The sequence below is a fragment of the Nannochloropsis gaditana genome, assembly GCF_000240725.1.
Source record: "Nannochloropsis gaditana CCMP526 unplaced genomic scaffold scaffold696, whole genome shotgun sequence".
Taxonomy (NCBI): domain Eukaryota; class Eustigmatophyceae; order Eustigmatales; family Monodopsidaceae; genus Microchloropsis; species Microchloropsis gaditana.
This window is the reverse complement of record NW_005803257.1, coordinates 1-11,551: the sequence shown is the minus strand read 5'-3', so window position 1 is coordinate 11,551 and position 11,551 is coordinate 1. Positions and strand designations below refer to the sequence as shown.

The 11,551-nt window shown below is 53.8% G+C and overlaps 4 protein-coding genes across 4 annotated transcripts, besides 1 other annotated feature; 2 read left to right on the top strand and 2 right to left on the bottom strand.

Annotated features, from left to right (window-relative positions):
• The first annotated feature begins 648 nt into the window (after positions 1-648).
• NGA_0461500 (glutamine amidohydrolase-like protein) lies at positions 649-2,257 on the top strand. Its single transcript, XM_005853876.1, has 4 exons — positions 649-971; positions 1,100-1,358; positions 1,486-1,627; positions 2,090-2,257. Exons 1-4 carry the CDS (start codon positions 741-743, stop codon positions 2,229-2,231), a joined length of 774 nt encoding a protein of 257 aa, XP_005853938.1. The 5' UTR covers positions 649-740; the 3' UTR covers positions 2,232-2,257.
• Positions 2,258-3,317: 1,060 nt separating this feature from the next.
• On the bottom strand, positions 3,318-3,636 carry NGA_0461200 (uncharacterized protein; the record flags this gene model as incomplete). The annotated part of the gene is made up of 2 exons (XM_005853873.1): positions 3,547-3,636; positions 3,318-3,433 (listed from the first exon to the last, which is right to left on the bottom strand). The coding sequence occupies exons 1-2, from the start codon at positions 3,626-3,628 to the stop codon at positions 3,318-3,320; spliced, it is 198 nt and encodes a 65-aa protein (XP_005853935.1). The 5' UTR covers positions 3,629-3,636.
• A 381-nt stretch (positions 3,637-4,017) lies between these two features.
• Positions 4,018-4,083: a sequence feature (Short protein (NGA_0461300, EKU22425.1) was converted to a misc_feature.).
• Positions 4,084-4,356: 273 nt separating this feature from the next.
• NGA_0461400 (uncharacterized protein) lies at positions 4,357-6,082 on the top strand. Its single transcript, XM_005853875.1, has 4 exons — positions 4,357-4,478; positions 4,583-4,946; positions 5,099-5,526; positions 5,641-6,082. Exons 1-4 carry the CDS (start codon positions 4,473-4,475, stop codon positions 5,785-5,787), a joined length of 945 nt encoding a protein of 314 aa, XP_005853937.1. The 5' UTR covers positions 4,357-4,472; the 3' UTR covers positions 5,788-6,082.
• A 2,911-nt stretch (positions 6,083-8,993) lies between these two features.
• NGA_0461100 (uncharacterized protein) lies at positions 8,994-9,730 on the bottom strand (the record flags this gene model as incomplete). The annotated part of the gene is made up of 2 exons (XM_005853872.1): positions 8,994-9,014; positions 9,185-9,730. Coding segments are annotated over 2 exons (567 nt in total), but the record flags the coding sequence as incomplete, so codon positions are not given.
• Positions 9,731-11,551: the final 1,821 nt, after the last annotated feature.

Below are 11,551 nucleotides of genomic sequence, written 5' to 3'. Positions count from 1 at the left end.
CTTGAAAAATATGTCACCATAGTGCCCAGATTGCCGAGGCCTGTAATTATATTATGTGAGGGACGCGTAATGGCTAAATTGGTATCCCTTTATGAAAATCTAAAATAAGTCATGCCTCTCGGAAAAAATCTGCCTACAAGCGTACCTCGATGAAGAAAAAAGCAGACATGGCGCCTGAAAAGCATCAGAAAGACGAGCTAGGGCCATGACAGCGATGAGAAACCTCCTCTTTACCTTTGACGGAGTCCATACCCATCGACTCGACATTGAAAGCTTCTGGTCAAACCGATGGAAAAGTCCTGTCTAAGGACGATATCGTTTCAACCGGCTGGGATCGGGAATTTCGTCGGGAGAGTGCGAGCCAGCCTTGAAATGAAACGAAAGTAGAGTGAGAGGCTTGAGCACAACAATTCCAGTATTCGCTAGACTGCGTGGCTTTCCTCCGCTTGAAAAAAGTGTCCCAGAGCATAATTTATGCCTTTTTCCCAAGGCCGTGATCCGCGGATATCCCAGCTCAAGGACAAACCGTTGCCGGCTTCAGAGGCGATTTCTCCCCTTCTCCCTGGCCCTTCCTACACCCACGCCTCCTTGATAGTTGCCTGGGCACAAAGGACTGATGCATACCATCGCATACATCTTCTTCAAAGCACAGTATAAAGACGGGCGGCGGTGATGTGTGATTGCTGGGGAGGTTGTCCTCACTCGCCTTCGCAGCATCGTAGCTGAGGGCTACGGACTGCATGTGCGCTTGGGAAGCCAAGCGACAATCGCAGCTTCACTCGCAATCAGGACTATCAGGGGCACAAGAGGAGGTGCGTATCCGACGGCATCGAAAGGAGCCGCATCAGGATGAGCATTTATGGCAAAAATCGAAAGGAAAGCAGCAAAACATGATGGCCCGGGAGCCCTGTCTTCCAACCGCGTTAGCCTTACCCCGTTCCTGCTTCACCTATACACGGTGTTTTTGCGAGGTAAATGCACACCATCACATTGGAGTCAAAGAAGGAAAGGGCCCGGAATGGGAAGAGAAATTGAAAGGGACCAGTCCACTGTCCCCGTGGTCCTCATCGGAAGCTCTACCTCTCCTTGCACCTCCCAGGAAAACGTATACTTGCTTCTCGCCAAGCTGCACGCCTTAATATCATCTTCGGAAGATCTTTTAGGATGCCAGCTGTCTGCCTTATTCGTATCAAATTCACTGAAAGCCTGTCCTATCTGGATGCAGCGTGAAACGGGGGAAGCCTTGGGGAATGCGGATCAAGTAGAGGACAGGGAGGAAGCGGGGACGGAGGGAAACGAAGAAAATAAAATCGCTGAATTTTCGCTAAACGACGGGCCAATATTATGGGACTATCACGGTTCGTAAGCCCGACGATAGGCGGGTTGAAGGCACGAGAGTAAGCGTCCTCCTGGAGTCAGCGCCAGTGGTGCCGCCCTTTTCCCCTTCTCATAAGTTATTTACGCTGCCCACCTTTACGTGCACAGTCGTCGCGCTTTTAGAGACGCCCGGGGGCCTGGCCTATGTCTACGACCTGGACACGCGCCTGGAGCCCTTCCCTTGCCCGGCCGGAGCGTACGTGAGGAAGGCGTTCAAACCGGACTTGCCCCTGAGGGAGGAGTACCGACAGTACGTGGGAAGGACGAAAAAGAGGGCGGGGAGGACTGGAGAAGGACGGAATGCACAGAAATAGACAGGACATGTGGAGGTCCTTCCATGCGATGCCCCAACCTGTCTTCCCCCTCTCCTTCCCCAGGCGCTTTCGACGGGTGTCTTTCTCTCCAGTCCTTCGCGACTGCTTTGCCTCGGATAGATCCCATATGCGGGCATTGGATGGCTCCTGGACGGTCCCACCGCCCCTATACCCGCCCATACGGTGCGTATAAAAGAGTGGAGGGAGGGAGGGAGGGAGGGAGAGAGGGTGGGGAGGAGGATTGGTAATGAAGAGAAAAAGGCAAGTAATTTAGGGGCTCTGTGGATCCCAAGGCTCGCCCTTTTTTCTGCGCCGACTTAGTCTTTCTTGTCCTTCCTCCTTACTTCATCCTTATTTTCGCCTTGTCGGTTCCCTCCTTCCTCTTCCTGCGTGTCTAGGGGCGCCAACTCCGCCTCTGCCATGACCCTGCCTGCCTTTTGGAAGGTGGACGAGGAAGAGGAAGGAGAGAAGGAGGGCGGGACGGAGGGAAAACTGGGGGAGGTTTTGTCACTCGGAGACTTGTTGAAACGTATAAAGTAAAGGGGAGAAGAAGACTGTGGGTGAAGGTGAGGGTTGGGGATCGGATCAGGGTTCCGACGGGGAGAGAAGCGTTTAAGCTCCCCAGAACAGAGCGATGACGGGGAGGGCGGCGTGAGGGAGTGCAGGGTGCCTGTGACATTTTCCATGGTTCGAGGGCATCGGCAAGGCACAGATGCGTGGGTAATTATTGAAACTGACGGCCGTCGATACACGTCGAAAGTGAGGAAAGTCTCGGAACATGTTGTTAGAAATGAATGCTGCAACGGGTTCAGCAACGTCTGCGAATAGATGGTTGGTATGATGGAGACACCGGGCAAAGAAGGCAGGGCATGCCCCGTCCCGGGCGTACGGTGGGGGGGACTACACAAAGAATACTCAGGCAGGATTTGGGGAGAGGCGGCCTCTCTCCTCTCTGTGCTGCTTTGCCTGCTTGGGATGGTCCCCTCCGATGCAGGGATTGGAGGTAAAGCAGGTGGTGGGAGACAAGGGCAACAAAATCACGGATGCAGGCCACTCGCGGACTCGTGATCGTGTGTAGGACTTAACACCTTTATATGCCTCTCTTATGCTCGATCTCAGAGCCCTAACGCAAAAGCGATGCTCGCCCTTCGTCGCCCGGCCCCTCCTTCGCTCCCTCTTCTCCCTCGCCAGCTCACCCCTTCTTCCCCCCTTGCACGTCATCATCTTCTTCCATGAACCCCATCACGCTTTCCCTCAAACAGGGAGGTAGCTTTTCCAACCTCAGTGCCTTCCTCCTTTCCCCGTCGGCCCCGATGGCTGCTTGCTCCTCCTCCTCCTCCTCCCTCCTCTCGTCCGCCTCGTCCTCCTCCCCCTCCTCCCTGCCCACATGCCCATTCCGCTTTGAGAAGGCTCGCTTTCCCAGAGCCCGTGCCGTGGGGGGAGGGAGGGCGTCGACTTCCCGGTGTGACCACTGGACGATCTCCCGCGTGCGTTTTCCTGTCCAAAAAGCAAGGAAGAGGCGAATGTCGAGGAAAAGGATGCATTTATACTCTTGAGATCTACGCCTCATGATAAATGACTCCGCACTGGCCCTCTTGTCTCCCTGTGGCACCCATTCCTCGGGCCCTAACCCCCCTGCTCACCCCGTTTCGCCCCTGCCTTGCGGGCTCGAAAACGTTCTCGAAAGTGACGCGCCCACTCAGGCGACAGGACGAGAAGCTCTTCTTCTTGGTAGTAGATACCTTGGAAGGATGATAAAAAAGAGATGAGGAACGAATCGAGAAGATTCATAACCGCGGCAAAGCCTCACCCCAGGGCATGGGGCCCTCATTTCCCTTCAGCCGGGCCCACGTACCTTCCCCAATGTCCCCCGCCTCCCCATCTTCCGCCGTCCCAGGTCTCTGCACAGGGAATGCGTTCGCCACGCTTTGCGCCATGTCCCTCATCGACGTACATCCACTTGCCCCGTCCCCAAGGCGCCGCTGCCCTCTCCTCCTGTCCTCGGTTGGGCCAGAGCCTTGCCTTTCCCCCCGGTGATCCCCTTCTTGCCAAGCTTGCTGGGCCGCCTCTTGACCCTGACAGCCTGACTGGCAGGGGGAGGCAACGTGAATCGTCTCGGAGGGGTTTACCTCTCTGGAGGATGAAGGCAAAGGTGGAGCCCGCGGGAGTAATTCTAAGGAGATAGCGGAGCGTGATGAGACGTGGAGTGAGAATTGTCACGGATTAAACAGAGGACCCTTTCTCCTTGAAAAACGCAGCGGTGTCAGCGTATACGTGTTCATGCCAGGTTCGCTTACCTGGGAAAGGAAAAGGAGGGGCAGGAGGTTTATGGCCGAACGGGAAAAAAGGGAATGGGGGCGTATACCAACGAGAAGCGAAGTGTCTGTCGCATGAACAAGAATGCGGTCGCCCTGCATGCCTGAATGGCATCGATGGAGTCGTTCGTGGCTGTGTGCGGGCGGTGTGTTGAAACATTCTCAAAAAATAGAAAATATGCCCTTTATTTATCATCCATTTGTGCAGACGAGGCAGTAGGCGAGGTAGCCAGGAGGTTTTGGCTATCCCTTTTCCAGCCCCCCCAAACGACTGCCTTTGACTGCCCAATGCATACCCACAGTTACTGTCGTGAGACTGTGCAGCATACGTTCGTCACAATTAATGGGGCCTGTGGAGTCTTTGTCATTCTGAGGCGGGCTAGGCTTGTCACGGGGATTTGGCAGGCAGAGAGCACACATGTCGTAGCCGCGACAAACGCCGCGGAGGCAGACGTTGGAAGACAGTATGGAGGTAAGTCCATGAAAGAGTTCATGCAATGTCCACTCTCTTTGTGTTTTCACACACCTTTTATTTGGCCTCCTGTCTCACATGTGTGTCCCGATCTCCTGTGACAGGGTCTGTTGCACTATCTTGAAGAGGAGGAGGAGGAGAAGGACAAGGAGGACAAGGAGGACAAGGAGGTATCAAATAAGCCGGAAAAGGGTAGTGATGGATCGAATGAAGCCGCAAAACCTTCCGGGTTGCCGAGATCGGCATCCACCATGGAGGATAATCGTGGATCTCTACTCCCTACGGCCTACACCAGCTTCGATAAGCGACTGCGGCTTCCCCGGCTAACATCCCCCCAAAAACGTCCCCGTGAGGGAAAGGGGAAGAATGAGGGCCCAAGAAAGGGAAAGAGGAAGGTGAAGCACGTGCGATGGGCGGATGCCGCTTTGCTAGAAGAAGTCTTCCCTTTCTTCATGGACAGCCCCGTCGGTAAGCTTATGGGAGGGGGTGGAATCGACGGCGGAGGAAAGAAGGAACGAGAGTTGACGAAGAGAGGACTTGTGAATTCCAAGGCAATACTTGGAGAAGTTGGTAGCTCCGTTCCTATTTGAGGAGCACGTTTCCCCTTTCCGTTCCCGCAGATCCCTTTGCTCCTCGAGGAGCCAGCGAGCCCTTGTCATCTTCCTCCGCCTCACCGGTCCATCCAGGCGAGCAGGAAGGATTCAATCCTTCGATGCAAGCGTTGGTAGCACACCCTACATCACCGTCCATGGGGGCTGGGACGCCCACACTCGATGGGGAGGCACGTACGGGGGAAGAGGTCGGAGGAGAGAATGGCGCGGGGTTCAGACACGCCTCCTGGCAGACCGTTTCTGTGGTCACTCGGAGGAAAGACATGCCTTCCTCTTCGCCGCCCTTGCAAGGGAGGTGGGCCCACCCCTTGCCCTCTTCCTCCCCCGCTCCTGACCCCGCCCGGCGGGAGAACGTCCGTGCCAAGGAGGACCAGGAGGAGAGCTCGGCATTCGAGTTCTTTTGTGACGCGTGCCTGTACACGCTGGAGGAAGATGAAGTACGGTACGTGACCGGTGTGGCTTCGCGCAGGACATGGGCCTGGATGCCCTCCACTAACAAAGCCAATCAATCCTCCCATCGGCCATCCTTCTGTCCATCATCCCATGATTAGATACGAATGCCAAGTGTGCCCGGGGGAGTTCTGCCTGTGCCGCACTTGTTACGCCAAGCAATTTCAACCATCGCCTTCCACACTTTCATCCACGCAAGCGACAACGCGCGTCGGCCCACACCCTCACCCTTGCCTGCCCAACACTAGCAAGGTCCACATCACTTCGATACCCAAGGGCCTTGAGAAAGGAAAGGAGCATGAAGAGCAGCCCTGGAATGAACACAGTGCAACTGTAGAGGATGGAAACATAAAGGAAAAGGAAGCTAGCGGCTTTATGAAAGAGGGAGAGCGAGACAGAGATAAGCAAAGCAATCAGGATGATAGCATACGGATGAGGGAGGGGGAGGCAACAGACACAGGATATGCTGGGGGAGAGGAAGAGGACGAAGAGGGGGGACTTTTGCTAGGTCCGGGAGGGGGCCCACGCTTTGGCAACTTAAAGTACACAGGTTCTCTGTAAGACAATAGTTTAGGTTGAGAAGAGTCGATGATTTATGGCTTTGACAGAAAAAAATCTTAATTTGAAGAACTTCTCTTGGTTTCATGAATACCTACATAATTTTAGCTCTGATCGGGACCGTGACCGCGTGTGGGAGCAGACAAGCCCTCTTTCGGTACTTTTTTTTAACTTCCCATTCAAGGGTGCGACGTCAGGTCGGCAAGTTGGAGAAATTTTGAGATGTAAAGGGACAACGTGAATAGAAAAGCATGAGCTAAGATTTTTTGGATAATTTTAGACATATTTTGAAGTGAAAGTACCGTGAGAAAGCTGCTAACGCTAACCCTCACCCGGGCCAAGTTATCGACGGATATTCGGAACTCCGAGGCAGGAAAATTTTGAATTAAACGGATTATTTTTTAACACACCGCCTTCAGCTCTACCTGCCCAGTCCATCCCTATGATCCGCCAGTGAACAGGCACGACCGACACACGTAGTATAATGAAGTACCATTCAATAATTTACTCAAAAAATCATCGGTAATGATAGATTCTGTGAGTTTAATCAATTGATGTGTTACACACGTCTTTCATTCTTCTATACTTCATATTGTACACACAGGAAAACACATACTATCCTTCAATGCTGCAAATTTTGTATGCTCAACCATTTATACAATGGTACTTATTGATTTGCATCATTTCAATGACAAAGACTTCTTCGATGCGCACGATGCATGGTGAAATAATTCCTTCCCTTCAGCTGCCCGTCGACCCTACCAGGACAGATGTAGTACCCGGTGATAAACTTATTCTGCTCAATGATTTATCACTAGAACAAGTTTATCTTCATCATTCTCCTTCCGCTGCTTTATCACCAGGAGAACTTGAGAATTCTGCCTCCTTGATACAGCAGGCAGCCCGTCTTGCCGCAGGAGCCTATGACGGAACCACAGGACATGCGTTGGGAGGTTGGAAAGTAGAAAGAACCTATAAAAACTTAAATTCCGTGGCAATGGTTTCCAGAAGATGGGTTTTTCCAGAGCAAATGCAGGGTTGTGCGTTGGCTTTTCGGGGCAGTGATGATCGACTGGATTGGAGGAATGATTATCGTGCTCGTCCAATCCCTATGATGCTGTGCGGCGAGGATGAAGGGAAGGATAGCTTCTTCCTCGACGTGCTGACAGGCTCGCGCAGCAATGCTGGATCCCAGACAGAAAGGGAAGAGGTACGCTTTCGTGCAAATCGCCGCGAACGCAATGAACCTTTTCGAAGAGCAGGCGGAGTAAAGGATGGCAATCGCAGCATGGACGAACTCGAAAGCAACCGACCGACCCAAGCGCGCCTACCACGGCTGTGTCCACGACGTCTCGGGACAATTTGGCTTCATTACGGTTTTTATGACTCCTTTCGCCTGTTGACTGAAGGGACGACCGTCGCACATGACTGGAAGGAGCTCTTCCGGAACGGGACCTGCGACCCCGGGTTGTCCATCATCACCGGCCATAGTCTGGGGGGCGCCCTAACAATCTACGCGTCCGTCTTAAAATGGCCAGGAATACCCATCACATTTGCTGCCCCTCGGGCAGTAATCAATGGCTCATGCCCCTCGGATTTAGAGCGGGAGGCGCGACTGTCGTTGGTCTCCATCCGGGGGGCCCGGGCGGAGGGAGTCGGACCGAGGACAGATAGAGCAAAGGGAGCCGCACCGGCGCATGCGCATTTGAAACATGACCTTTCTCTTCCAAGTTTTCCCTTGACACGGGTCTTTTTGACCGACGATCCTGTCCCCGCGACGTTGCCAGCAAGCGATGCGATGCGTCTGGAAGAGATCACCGGCGCCTGGACCCATTGTGGATGCGCTTTAGCACTTCAAACTTCGATCCCAGTCAGTTCTTCCCCGCAGGACAAAGAAAAAGGAGAGCCAGAGAGGGCACATTTCGCCGCGAAGGCACAAGGATGCGGGTCGAATGAGCCATTGCGACTGCCCTCGTTACTACCCACCCCGCAAACCATAGCAGACGCGACTCGTATTTCAAGGGAAGAGGAAGGTTGGAAAGCAGGTACAGAGAGAAATGTATTGCCCAATGGACTGTTGGCCCCCGCGGACTTGAAACGGCATCTGCACACGCGTTACGTGCACGCGGTGGACGAGGCCTGCGAAGGGCCGTGGGACAGCATGCGATGCATTTTTGACCACGAAATGCGCTAGGAAAGGTTTAGGCCCTTGAAAACGCGCCATAAGCAACGTTGAAACGTGGAAAGCAAAAGATTCCCTCGTTTTAGACAGGGCATTGTCCGTGCTTTGTCATGTTTATTCTTGAGTGGGTCGATTAATCGCTGTCGCTGCCGTCCTTGTCGCCCCGCAGGAAGGAGGAAAGCTGTACCGGGCCCGAGCTACCGGAGCCTTCGGTATCCGAGGAGGAAGAGGAGGAAGAGGAGGAGGAGGAGGAGGAGGGGGAGGAGGACGAGGACGAAGAAACATCTCGACGTCGCCTCTTTTTTTTCAGACTCCGTGGCTTTCTCTCTCCTTCTTGACCCTCCCCTGCCAACGGGACGCTCTCCGTCTCCATCTCCCCGCCACCGTCGGCCTTATTCTCCACTCTTTCTTGTCCTACTTCGTCGTTTCTCTGCCTCTTCTCACCCCTTTCTTCTTTCCTCCCTTCTGAGCGTTTGATCTCGTCCCCTTCCTCGGACGAGGAACGCTTTCGCTTCCTGTGAGATTTTTTCTTGTCCTCCTTCTTGTGATGCTTCTTCTTTTTCCCCTCCCGCTTCCTCTCGTCCTTCTTCCTCCCCTTTTTCTTCCTTCCCTCCTTCCGCCGACTCTTCTTCTTCCCATCCTTCTCCTCCTTCTCCCCACGGTTTTGAGCCAAACGCCGAGCCCGCTCTGCGTCCAGCTGGGCCCGATATTCAATCATTTTCCGTTCATCGGCACCTGCCTGTGGGAAGGGTAGGCGAAAATATCGATTCGTGAGCTATGTATTCAAAACATGGCGGGAACAAGGTAACGAGAACCTTCGCCCCACTGAAAAGCGGACGACAAGCTAATCCGGTCAAAAACCTGCGCAGGGCCCGTCCTTGGGACCCTTTCCCACTGCCACCCACCAGGTCGAGTTTATCGGCCTTCGCCTTCTTGTAATCCTCCCAGCTCGGTCGGTTGGGGTCGTTGATATTGTCGTGGATGGTCCGTTGTCCAAGGCCAGCTTCCATCCGAATCAACGCGTCGAATGCCGCGGAAGGTGGTGGGGCCCCCAGCGTCACACCTGGAATCACGGCGCCTGCCTTGTCTTTGCCCCCACTGCCGCGTTTTGCAGCGGCAGCGGCAGCCTGTTGCTGCTTCTTGAACGCGATCTCACGTTCATACCTTTGGTCGTCCAAGTGCCTGTCTGCGACTAAGTCTTTCTTAAAACCGCAACCCCGCCCGTCCGACGTCAACGCCCGCAGCTCCCGCTCGCGTTCTTTACGAGAAAGTTTCTTCTTTTTTTCCTCAGAAGTGGTGTCCGCCATGACAGGCCACAAGCCGACAGGACAAGGCTGAGGCCGCAGCCTTGGCAGGAATGGAAAGTCAGTCTTGCTGCTGACACTTGTGCGGCGCTCCCAGCAGAAACCCCACTTAGAAGGTACTTTCCCTTCAGCGATCCACCTGTCGACTGAATCAAGGTTGAGAAAGGAAACGCAAATGTAAATCAGAGCTGAGCCTTATGTATTCAGGCTTCCCAGTAGCTTAGCATCTGGAAGAAACCAAAAATGCAAGCCAATTTACCGCGTTAAAGGCCAGATGGTCGCACATTGACTCCCTCGGACACGCTTAATGACAAATGTGCGCGCGTACAGGCATTAATTAGTCGAGAGAAAGCCAGTGATCACGCAGTGCGGGACACTGCCACCAAGGCACCGAGGACTCGATATGGAAGCCTCCATCCTCCGGGTACTAGTAACTGTCCGGAATCTCCATACACGACCACACAGTCCCTAATGTCCATTCCCATCGCCGTCGAGGTGTGATCCAATATGATTGCCTTTCTACGCTATGTCACAGTAACGGGATTTAGGAGGCTTATGCATTTGCGGACGTGTTCGTTGGGACGTCGTACCGTCCTGGCTCCAAGCTCACCGTCAGATGGTTTTTGATAGCCATGAACGCGTTTACAAATTGTCTAGAATAAAAGCCATTAGAATGATGTACAAGAGGAAGGAGAATGACACAAACATGGTTTGCAATCAGTTTTCATTTTTATTTCAGGACAGGACGCCCCAAGTGTCTCTCCGTGTTCTGACAACGCTCACTCCACACTTTCATCGACACATAAGAGCGAGGCCCCTACGTACATCGTACGCCTCCTATAACAATTAAACTGCACTAATGGCATCAATGCCCGTTTGGCTCTGCATAAATTACCGAAGACGAACCAAATCACGACGTCGCAAGCCATAATTTTGTATGAAGTGACACACCTCCTCTGAAGGGACCTTTGGGACACCTCAGGGACCCATGTAGCACATTCGTTGACCGTTTCGACACTTCTATCCCCAAGAGCAGCAAGCCATTTATTTTACATACTAGGCCCCTGGAGAGCGATGGTCTGATATTCCTACTTTTTTATCACGCCCGATGCTGCGTTTAAGAGTGGCACGGCCTTCTGACAAACGTCTCCACACGCCTCCTCATGCGTAAATTTCAGCCCGTATCGATTCAACGAAAGGCTTCACAAGAGTATATGGCTATATAGCTTGCCGAATAAGGCATATCTCGCAGACCCAAGGCAACCTGACTGCTCTTTATTTCCCGACCATGCGAGTCCGTTACACAGAATGCGGACCCTCCGCAGACAAGATGGTGGGCATGGGAGGGTTGGAGGGCGGGAGCATCTTCAAGTATTTTTGACTCGTCACCCGCAAGACCGCGTACCCCAGACCGGCAAAGATAAGGGTGATCCCCACCAAGGCAAGCGCGCATTGCCACAGGCCATATTCGTCCATGGAATAAAGGGCCAAGACCTGCTCCCCCGTGCTCATGCAGCCTTTGCCCTCCGGATCCGGGCAGGCGAAGGTCATCCCCTTGAACTGATTGACGGCGAAGGCGTTGAAGCTCCACTTGATGAAGGACATGTAAGGACACCATTGCGCCCCCGTGGGCAAGCTCTTCACGTTGATGAAGACCCCGGAGAAGAGCAAGAAGACGATGGTGACAGGGGGGGCGAGGGCGGTGGCCGTGGGCACGTCCCGGGAGAGGGCGCTCACGACCAAGCCCAGAGCAACGGCGCAAATGGCTTCCAAAAGGCAGAAGCCCGTGAAGATCAGGAAGGCAGAGAGGCTGGGCTCGAGACCGACCATCCAGTAGGCAATACAGGCGAAGATGAAGGGCCCTAGCAGGGTGAAAGGGAGCTCGGAGACGAGCTGGGCGGGTAGGGAGGGAGGGAAGGAGGGAGGGAGGGAAGGAGGAGGAGGGAGGGAAGGAGGGAGGGAGGGAGG

Excerpts from the sequence above, each read along its gene's own strand:
- NGA_0461500 (XM_005853876.1), top strand. The coding sequence starts at position 741 with ATGTGCGCTTGGGAAGCCAAGCGACAATCGCAGCTTCACTCGCAATCA. Across the intron at positions 1,359-1,485 it reads AATATTATGGGACTATCACG|TCGTCGCGCTTTTAGAGACG; the intron begins GTTCGTAAGCCC and ends TTACGTGCACAG. Across the intron at positions 1,628-2,089 it reads CTGAGGGAGGAGTACCGACA|GGGCGCCAACTCCGCCTCTG; the intron begins GTACGTGGGAAG and ends CTGCGTGTCTAG.
- NGA_0461400 (XM_005853875.1), top strand. Across the intron at positions 4,947-5,098 it reads CTTCATGGACAGCCCCGTCG|ATCCCTTTGCTCCTCGAGGA; the intron begins GTAAGCTTATGG and ends CCGTTCCCGCAG. Across the intron at positions 5,527-5,640 it reads ACACGCTGGAGGAAGATGAA|ATACGAATGCCAAGTGTGCC; the intron begins GTACGGTACGTG and ends TCCCATGATTAG.